Consider the following 10,871-nt stretch of genomic DNA (forward strand, 5'->3'; position numbering starts at 1 on the left):
ATGTATGGAAAACCTGTGAGATCTGTTTAGTGGCCCCAACAAACAAATATTTAATGATGTGTATATTGATCAATGGAGTTAAATCTACCATAGAAAGTCAATCTTTGTGTACAATACTGTAACATTAGTAATGAGGTCATAATAACTTATTAGAAAATGGTTCACTTCTCGATATAAACTTTGCTAATTGGCATTCCTCTATGTTAACAAACTGATTGTTGGCTTATCAGTTTATATCTATTGTTGGCTTTTAAATTGCAATTACTTATCAAAAAAAAGATTGTTGGCTTGCTCATCTTAAATATGATTCCTCTTTGTCAATAGACTCTTGTCTAGTGACAATCCGTAGCCACCATGAAGCACACATGGTGGTTTCAATCTTCTGAAAAAAGAAAAAAAAAAAAAAAGGAGTCGTCTCCCCATATGAAACATATAAGCCAAATCCCTTAACTCTATATATGCTTCTGTTTAACTTTATTTATAATCATTGTGACACTAATATTATTTACAAATAAGTATGAAGAAATACGTTTCATGGTAAAAATTTGATTGTGAATGCAGCAATTTCATTAGCTTGTTTAGCTGGGGGATGCTCTAACACATTGTGTGGCAGGTAATTTGGAAGCCTACATACGGATATCATCTAAACTTAAGCTTGAAACAGTTGGAGATGAATATGCAGCTGATTTATATTCATCCTCATTCAAATCTCGGCAAAGTATTGGTGACACAGATAGTACTGGACAAGTCAAGACAGGTGACTAGACACTACTAATTTTTAAGTTTATAATATAGATACCCCCCCCCCCCCCCCCCCACATCATATTAAGTGCTACTTTGCTCTGGATAACAGTGAATCAAGTGTATTGGGAGAGGGACTGGGGATGTGGTTGTCCTTAATTTATTTATTTATTTATAATTATTTTTTTTTGGGGGGGGGGGGATTGTCTCATATCCCCCTTGAGTTTTGACCTTGTAACAGATAAGGACCTGAGTTTTTAATTTTTTTAATAAGTATTCATCTTATTAAAAAATGCAAAGAGGCGCAACCCAAGTATAGCTTTTAACTAACACCGTTCTCTCATAATCTTCAAAATTTTAAGCATTGCGTTCTCTCCAAACTTCGATATTACCACATCAAGCACAAGGAAACCGTCCTCCAAACTTCTATATTACGATGGCCACCGAACTGGCCTCTCCAACTAGCCAACAGCTCCACCCATGGGAGCATGACCAAGACAGAAAATTGATTCCCATAAATCTCTAGCCACTTCACAATGGAGTAGGAGATGGTCATTAATTTCCCAATCTTCTTACACATGCAACACCAATCCATCACTATGACATGCCTCTTTCTCAAGTTATCCAAAGTCAAAATCTTCCCTGCTGTCCAAACAGAAAATGCCACTGTCGAAGTAGCCTTACTTCTCCAAATGCCCTTCCACGGGAAAGAAGAGGCAACTAGGGGGCTAAGCACATGATAAAAAGATCTAACCTCGAACGTCCGCGTTTTGGATGTGTTCCAATAAATTCAATCCTCGACACCTCGTTGCAACTTGAGACAGTACAAAAGATTAAAGAACAAAGTGACCAACTCCACTTCCCAATCATGCACTAATTTAATAAAAATGATATTCCAATGTAAATTACTGTTAGAAAACCAAATATAATATCCAACCAAGGCCTCCTTATTGTAACCAATACTAAACAACAACGGGAAAGCTGCCTTCAAGGTATGATCCCCACACCACACATCATGCCTAAACCTGATCTTAGACCCATCTTCCACCTAAAATCTCACAAATCTAGAGAAATCCCCCCACTCTCGCCTAATATTTTTCCACACCCCAATCCTGTATGACCCAAAAACCTCATTGGAAAACAACCCCCCCCACAGCAGAAGTTCCAATTGGCATCTTTTTCATGTAAGACCAATGAAATTGTGCCACATGTATTAAAAGCCATGTCATCATGCCACATATGCCCAAAAACAAAATTAAAAAGGGAAAAGAAAAAATGGAAAAGCTGAAAAAAAAAAAGTGGTTAGCCATTACAGCTGACCTGGGGGTGGGCAAAATATCTGATTAGCGCCTACCGGCTGTCACCGAACCGTCATCAACCGCCTACCACCTCTATCGAATTTGGTGGTCAGTTAGTCGGAATAAAAAATTTATAATGACGTTGGTTCGGTTAATCGTTATAGGTGTTATTTCGTCGGTTAACCAAACCGAACCGAAGCATGGGAGGCAACGTCATTTTACTTAGTAGATGTGCTGATTTTTGGTTAAAGTTGATGAAAGGATGAAGACCCAAAAAAAAACCAGTTAAATGGGCCTTGGTAGTTTTTTAATTTTTGGCTTTACTTGTTTGCCAAGAAAAGAAAACCATTTGGGTCCCCAAAAAAACCCATTCTCGCCCATAAAATAGGCTTGTTGCAATATAAAAAGACTTAACTGACTGAACCGACCGACATTTAACTGAGTTACCGAATTCACTGAATTAACAGAAATTTTTGAAATATATTGTTGTCGAAATAAAGTCGGTGAATTAACCGACTTCGGCGGGCAAAAATACTCGTACCAACACCGACCAAACCGATACCCACCCCTAGCTGACCATGTCTATATAATTTAGAAATTAGCATAAGTACCATTGAGTTAGAAACTTTAATAAAACCAAACTGCTGGTACTAATGCAAAAAACTTAGATATACGGCTCAATATTAACTAGATAAGGCCATTTGAAGTCTCAAGTAGGGGAAGTGAAGTTAAAGGGGAAAGTACACTTTACCCCCCCCTAATGTATCCACCTATTGGCAATTTGACACCCAATGTTTAAAAATTGGTAAATGACCCCCCTGATATAACAAACTTTGACACTTAAACCCTTCCGTCCACTCAGTCTGTGAAAAGTAATGAAAAAGAGGTCATGTGCCATGCACATGACCTTTTAAAGCTTAACTTTCCAAAATCACCCCTGCTTCTATTCAAAACACAATGTTTCATTTAATAGCCAAAACACACCGTTTCATTTAGGCTTTCTGTTGCATTCTGACCACCATTGTTTTCTCATCATCCTTCTCAGCTTCCTTGATGTTTGGGGTTGGATAAATAGGGCTGGTGCCATGCATGCTTTCAACAGCAACACTATCGACGTGGTGAATATACACGACGTGGAAGATATAGCGGTCCTGAGAGTAGGCCCCGTTGTTGTCCTCTCCCCTCAAAATCCTCTCCTTCTCCTTCTCGTTCACATATATAGTTCGGGTCCTTCTTGTCGATAGCCGGCGGCACCCCAAGAGCTCGCTCTCCACCAGGTCGTTGGGAACCCCCCCCCATATGTGCTGGAAAAGAAGACATAGGAGAGGTGGGGCTAGAAAGTTCTGCCACATGCTGGTGTACACTCTTTGACGTGTTAGATGGAAGTGAGATGTGGAAGCACCATGCACATTGCTCTCCAGAATTGGCAAGCATCGGGATTCATTGAGCTGGCAGCACACAATTTTAGAATCGTTGAACTGGTATCCTATCTCGTTGAACTGGTAGCCATCAATTTGAATGAGTTCAATCCCAAGAAAGTGCAAAGCCAAATATTTGCTTCTTATAACAAAAACCAGCTGGCGAGATCACCACCAGCCGGTTTCATGATGTAATTAATGGTAGCAGCATAGCAAAACTCCCCCCCTTGGCACACGCTTTTCCATCCAAGACTGGCTTTACTAGATATGAAAATGGACGCACCAAAGGTTCAAGTTAAACCAAACAGTTAGCAAGATTCTTTGAGTGCCTGACATGAGCAATTAGGTAACAAGAAAACCATCCAAGTTGAGAGTAATGAAAATCATGTAAAGAGAGAGATCAGAGATGGGACCATTTTTTGATTATATATAGTATTATAATATAAAAGTATTCTTCTTTTCCTGCTCTGGGACTGGGAGTGCTTGCAGTACCCGATGAGGGAGGAAAAATAATGATGACGTATTTGTTTGCTTGTTTGCAGTAATATTATAATATTATAATATGTATAAAAGAATTTAAAATGTGGTGTGGGGGAGAGGAGATAAGGAGGTGCAACCGTACGTGATAATGCAAAGTAAACAAGAAGCAGACATCTCTCTCTGTGGCTCTCATGGTGTCTGGTTCTTGCGGCTCTAGCAAATCGTGTGGTTATGTGCCTGTTCATAGACCAGTATTTGAGTTTGTTTCTAGGTTGGTATTTTGATGTTCTTAAAAACATGCCAAGTGGGGGAGTGGGTCTACGGCGCGGGTTCCTTCTTCCGAGAGTTCCTTCCCCCTTGAACGGATGCAAATCGTTGACCATTGACATGGGTGAGACTCCCAACACAAATGGTTTGATCCAATCTCAGGAGTGGCCGGTAGGGTTTAGCCCATCTGGGGAGATTGTTTTGTGGGATCAGGGAGAGGAAAGTGATTCTCCTCACCCCTTGGGCGTTGTTCCTCCCGACTTACACTTGGAGTGGGAGTCGGATGGTGCTGAGGATGAAGATTCAGCCCTGGCTTTATTGGATGCCATTGAGGAAGATTTTCATCGGGGTAGTATGGGGAAGCGGTATAAGTTCAAAGGAAGGAGAGAACTGCAGAATCTGAAGAGCTCCATAAACTACGACGTTGCGAGTGTGCAATCTAGGAGTAGGAGAGGAAAGGCTCAGGTTCTGTAGTTTGTGGGTTGCTTGTGGGCTGCGGGTGTTGTGTTTTAGGGTGTAGGTTCCTGTGGGTTTTTTGGTGGGTTTCTTGTGTGTTCCTTGTGGGTTGGATTGGGGTTCTTTGTGCTTGTAGGCTTAGGTTCTTGTGGGTTTGTTTGGTGGGTTTCTTTCATTCTTTTTTTGGGCGCTTTTTTTTGTACTAAGGGGCGCCTGACGCTTTTAATAAAACCAGGTTATTACTTATCAAAAAAAAAAACATGCTTGTTTGGAGAGTTCTTTCAGTGCCTCTTTCTTATCATTGTTTTGAAGCTCGGTCACAGGCGTAAATTAACTCCACAGTCATCACCCTTGTGCCTTAGATACTTTTAAAGGATTTTCAGCCCATATCTTGCTGCCACACCATTTACAATAGGATGAAGAAAGAAATAACAAAAATCCCATCAGCAGAGGGACCGAACCATGCAAACTTGGCAGCATCGAGACACGGTTTTCTTGAGCATCAAAAGCAGCACCGAACATGGCATGCAGCAGGAGAGACGCGTGTTTTCCATAACTGGCCCACCGAACCAAGCTGTGCAGCCTTTCCATATGATGGGCACCAAACCGTGATGCCCATCATATTACTACTTCTCATTAATTATTATTATTATTATTACTACTTTGACCATGAAACTTGGGAATTGTTAAGGCCTCTTACCTTAGACTGGACTACCAATAGCATCGATCAGAGAAGAGGTTGAAGGCAATTTGGTTTCGTTCGATGTTCAAAACTGGGAAGATAGCGTGTATGTGGCCGTGGGCAAGAGCGACTCCAGCATGGACGCGCTAGCTTGGACATTAAAGCACGCTGTTACTCCCTCCACCATCGTCTATCTCGTACATGTCTTCCTGGAGACATGGTACATCCCAAGTCCATGTAAGCTCTCTCTAGATCTCTCCCTCCAGTTGGTGACTCACGGTCAAATCGGTGCATTGACAACCTTAACCACCATTGACTTTAATCCTAACAAAGACAAAGAATTATAGGAGATTTTTTTAGAAAAAAAGGTTGAAAGCTGTCAGTGTTAACAAACAAATGGCATGCATGAATCACGCAAAAGATAACAATGAAACAGGTTAAGGTAGACACCATTCTAATCGAAAGTGACACGGTTGCAAGTGCTATTCGGGACCTCATTCCTATTCTCAACATAAGAATGCTGGTTGTTGGAACCACCAAGTCCAGTCTAAGGTACAAATTTAGAAGAGAATCAGTTCACGTGGCTTCAGTCTGCGCACACAGTTGGCTTCCACTTGCTTCTTCTAGTGTCTTCTTCCTTTCTATCTTCTAGCCCAGTACCCACATCCTCAGTAGATTTTTCCACCCAGATTTCAAGCCGTTGAAGGACTAGAGGAGCCTCCTGACTCGGCCAACCAGAGAACCCGAATCCATTTCCGTGCGCTTAGAGAGAGAGAGAGAGAGATTTGTTTTGATGAAATTTTGGGGGACACTTTCAGACAAACGGTGGTTGTGGTGGGTCCTTTGGTTGAAGGGGCAAGGGGAGAGGAATTTGGGGGGAGAGTTTGGAATCCAGTTGGCAGCATGTCCCTCTTGGTTTGGAATCCGGTTGTTCTTGAAAAGCTTGAGCTGCAGCTTTAATGGCGACTCGTTCTCTAACTTGGTTGTCGGGGAGGTCATCAGGTCACCACGTGCAAAAAAGAAAAAGAGAAAATGGAGTTGAGTGGAAACTCACCGTTTTGAACAGGGATAATTTTGGAAAGCTGGGCTTTAAGTGGTCATGTGCGTGGCACGTGACCTGTTTTCCGTTTCTTTGGACGGATTAAGTGGACGAAAGGGTTTAAGTGTCAAGGTTTGTTATATTAGGGGGGTCATTTACCAATTTTTAAACATTGGGCGTCAAATTGCCAATAGGTGGATACATTAGAGGGGTAAAGTGTACTTTCCCCGAAGTTAAACTATAATCCTCTTTTTCTTGGTCATCTAATTTTTATGAGCTGCTGATAGTCTGTTGATGGTTCCGGAGCCTCAGCCTTGTGCTGGCAGTTCGCTTGTGATGCAGACCAAGACTTAGAATGTTCCTTTGGAGACGGTTTTGAGTTAGGCGATACCTTCCCGGTCTTGGAAGGATGTCAGTGGCTCGGCGTCTTCTGAGCTGGGTGAGAGACTCCACTTCTCTCTCCCTATGATGTCGGAGTCTGGGGTGCCTATTTACCCGTCGGAATCCAAGAAGCTACTAAGGCATTCTCGGAAGTTGAAAGGTTCGAAGATGAACAAGAACTTTCCCTGAGGCTGTGGCGGCGATCAACATCCCTCCTTTGTCTCTGGGTCCTCGTTCTTCTCTGGCGCCTGTGCCTTTTCGTGACAAGGTCTATAAGCCTCTTCTTTGGCGTGGCTTCTCTCCCCCGAGCAGTGTAATGAAGTGGATGGGTCTTCTCTCCCGTCGTCCTAGCCTGTGGGTGAGAAGATGCTGGGCGTTGGTGCCCCGTTGAGGCTTGTAGGCTGTGGTCTCTCCAGTGTTTGGATGCCCTCCTCTGTTTTCGTCTTCCTCAGAGGTGGGTGAATCTTCAAGGGGAGGTGATTTCGAAGGGGTTGGTGATTTCTGTTTTCAAACGCTGGGGATCTCACACAAGGGAAATGTGAAGGGATCTCGCACGAGGGAAATGTGAAGGGCGTTTGGGACTTAATGTCTAAAATTGATGAAGAGCAATGTCAAGAGCTTTACTCTCCACTCCTAAGTTTAAACGGAGTAGAGAGGTGAAGAACTTAGAGCGCTCGATTAATTATTATGTTAGGGGTTTTGGTTCTAGCCGGGGAAAGGCTAGAGGGTCCTTGCTGTAATGTTTTGATATCTGGGTTTTGTAGGCTAGTTCCTGTTAGGGTGCTTGGTTTTCCTCCTGTTTTTGGCTTTTGCGGGTTCCATTTTCTTTCTTCTTTTCTTTTTCTTTTTCTTTTTTCTTTTTCTTTTTTTTTTTTCCTGTCTTGGTGTCCTTTTTGTTTATTTCCTATATGCTTAGGGGCGCCTTTATGCTTTTTATAAAATTTCTCTGCTTACCTATAAAAAAAAAATGTTTGGTTGATATGAACCTTTATGTTTTGTGACTTGGGGAAATTGTACTACAACCAATTCAGGGCATGTGCGCGGTTTCAAACTTGTAGTTACTTCACAAAATCTTGCCTTTTATGCAATTGCTTTTTCACCGTCATTTTTATTTTATTTTAATTCTCTTTGTTTCATAATAGTAAACCAACTCGTTATTATTATGGAAAATGTAGGCATTGCTTCTTTGTTTTTTGTTTTTTGTTTTTTTTTTTTTTTTTTTTTTTTGGTAATCTTTGTTATGAATAAACTTCTCATTATTGGAGCTTTGGTTAGGTAGAATTCCAGTTCGATTGTACGTTTGGAGTGTCAATGAGGATTTTGATGATCTAGAAGATGCTCCTCAAGTTGATAGTTGGGACAAAATCTCTTACATAAATCGACCTGTTGAGATCCATGGAGAAGAAGGTAAGCCATGGCTTATTTGTAGGCCCCCCATTAGGAGTGTTTAGATGTGGTGAGCTAAATTTATTACTTATTATTCTGCCTTTTCTGTTTCTTATACACTAGATTGTAGTAAGGGAAAAAGGACTTTCCATCAGGACAGAATAGAGTGCCTATTTTTATGGACTGCCTATTCTTATGGTCAGTGGAAAGAGAAAAAATAAAAGAGAAATAGTTGTAAAGAGAATTGATATGCCTTTATTGCCATGCAACTCTTTGTGGTTAATTCATTTCAATTACGCTTCTGTTCAATGGAGTTCCATACACTGCTTTGTTTGGGCTTTACCCACATTACTTTTCCATTTGATTCTTTACGTTTCTTGTGTTTGTTGTTATGATCTGAGTTTTCAAACCACAGTTTTCTTGTGAAGACTTCAATACGTGATTGCTATTGTTGTCATGTGGTGTTGCCTCTTGACCACATTACCTCTAAGAAAAATGATAGGGATTCACATAATTCCCTCAACACCCCTTTGGTGATGTTTTCCCTGAAAAAAAGGGCCAGGACTCCATGTTGTTTGGACAAGGGTAAAAACTTCAACGGCGGTATGGATGCGAAAACAGTGAGATCATGACATTGACAAATGATATTACATTTATATTTTTTTTTTTTGATAAGTGATATTACATTTATATTTATAACATATATTTAATACATTTTGATTGGTTCCTCAAACAATTAGCATATCAATAGCAAACAATAGGTGAGAGACCATCATTTCCCTATGGACAAAGTTTTCCTCCAAACTAGGTTGGAGGAAGTTTCTCTAACCAGTCTATTAAATTGACATGTGTTCTTTAAACATGTGAGAAACGGAATTTCTTCTAATCCAGTTTAGAGGAAAACTTTGTTCTTTTCCTATCCTCTAAATTCGTTCTATACGACGTAGGAAATGGTTCTCAAAACCGATTTTTGCATTACTTATGTGCAGGGATAGGCCATTGAAAGATGCTTATTCAGAGTTATTTCACATTGCAATGGTGAGGAATGTAATAGTATCGGGTTGTATGGATTGGTTGAACTGAATATTATTTTTTTCTCTTAGGTTTTTTAGGAGAGTCCATGATTGGGAACTAAATCGTCGGTTTTATTTCTTGAAATGTTATATGCAACAAATATACGTGGGGATGGTGAACATAGGATGTTTCTTCATCAGCCGGAAATAAGGAGGTTAGCTCACTTAATAAAGATCTAAAAAAAAGAGAGATTTCTATTTTTCTTGGAGGATATATGGCAAGTGAAAGTGCCACGTAGAGTTGCATTTTTCACTTAGACTACAGCTTTGGGAAAAAAATTTCCGGTAAATAACTGAAGGAAGCAGAGCAAGATAATTGTAGATTAGTCCTACATGTGTACGAAGAGGGGTGAGATTGTGAACCACTCCTTCATACCTACATAGAAAGGGAACTTTGGTTGTTTGTTTTCCATTCGTTTGTTTATGTGGATAATGCCTTGTTTGGTTCTGGAATTTGCTAGCTTGTTGAAGAGGGTATTTTGGGAGACATAAAATGTCATGATTTCGAATGTCATGTTTTTGGCTCTTATGTTTTTGCATTTGTGACAATGAAATATTCTGTGTTTAAGGGACATTAAATTTCAGTTTCTGGATCTGTAGCTTTTGCTGTTGTTTCATAGAATACTAAATGGCTGGATTTCAGTAATGGTCAATTTTTTTTTTTTTTTTTGGCAAATATGCTGGAATGTTTAGAGTTGCTAATGCTTGTTCTAACACGCAATGGCTTTCTAGCGTTGGCAGCTCAATCCCTTGAAATTGGAAAAACCAGTAGACGGGAGAGACTGTAACTATTTTTTCATTTCTTCAAGTCTCCCCAGTGGATCAGTCACTGAGGGTGACAGCCTGCACAATGAGCGGTCAAGTCAGGAAGAAGTATTTATTATAAAATACATAGATGTATTTAGATGTTAATTTGAATTATATTTTAAATTACCCGTGTATATCTCCCCTGTACTAGGGTGGTACACCTATTTTGCGTTCTCCTAAAAAAATTAGTACTTAAAAAAAGTTATGTTTTTAGTCCCTAAAGTTTTCTAATCAATTTTGGTTACATCCTTATAGTTTTGATTGTGCCAATTACATCCCTTAATTAATGAAAATATTCCAATGTTGTCTTCAACTAGATGGCCTGATGCAGAATGCGTTAGCAAGATTTTTATTTTTATTTAGGCTTTAATTTTGTGTATTAGTTTATGTTTTATTTAATTTTTATGAGTCCGTTATTTTTGTAATTCAATGAAAGGAAATTGTCAGTGTCTTAGGTTATGTTATGTAAGTCGATAAAGTTATGTTAGGCAAGTTATCAAATGGGCGTTGCCCTTGGGTTAGGGTTTAGTCTCTTAGTCTATTTAAGCATAATTTTCTTTTGTAATTGACAGCTTAAGATGAATGAAAAGTGAGATTGACAGTTTGTCAATTATCCCTCCCTTTGTTTCACTTTTCTCCCTCCCCTTCGGGGTTTCTCGTTTCTCCCTCCCTTCGGGCTTCTTCTCTTCTCTCTTTCACGGTTCTTTAAATTTTGTGAGTTTGTCCTGCATCATGGCCACTACTGGACTTGACAAATTCTGGTAAGAGCACAAGGATGATTATAGGGGAGCATATGCTTTTGGTCTCAGAGTTTCTAATGGTTCTCCTTTCCTAATCCTCTTC

The 10,871-nt window shown here is 40.1% G+C and overlaps 1 protein-coding gene across 2 annotated transcripts in view; it reads left to right on the forward strand.

The window, feature by feature from the left end:
- Positions 1–10,871, forward strand: part of LOC133874860 (autophagy protein 5) — a 46,033-nt gene that overhangs the window by 33,300 nt on the left and 1,862 nt on the right. The window contains exons 6-7 of one of the 2 annotated variants that reach the window (XM_062312746.1): positions 614–757; positions 8,038–8,169. In XM_062312746.1, the coding sequence (XP_062168730.1) occupies positions 614–757; positions 8,038–8,169 (276 nt within the window). The remainder of the gene's footprint in view (positions 1–613; positions 758–8,037; positions 8,170–10,871) is intronic. The other variant, XM_062312747.1, reaches the window with a different exon arrangement.

This window comes from Alnus glutinosa, chromosome 8 (assembly GCF_958979055.1).
Source record: "Alnus glutinosa chromosome 8, dhAlnGlut1.1, whole genome shotgun sequence".
Taxonomy (NCBI): domain Eukaryota; kingdom Viridiplantae; phylum Streptophyta; class Magnoliopsida; order Fagales; family Betulaceae; genus Alnus; species Alnus glutinosa.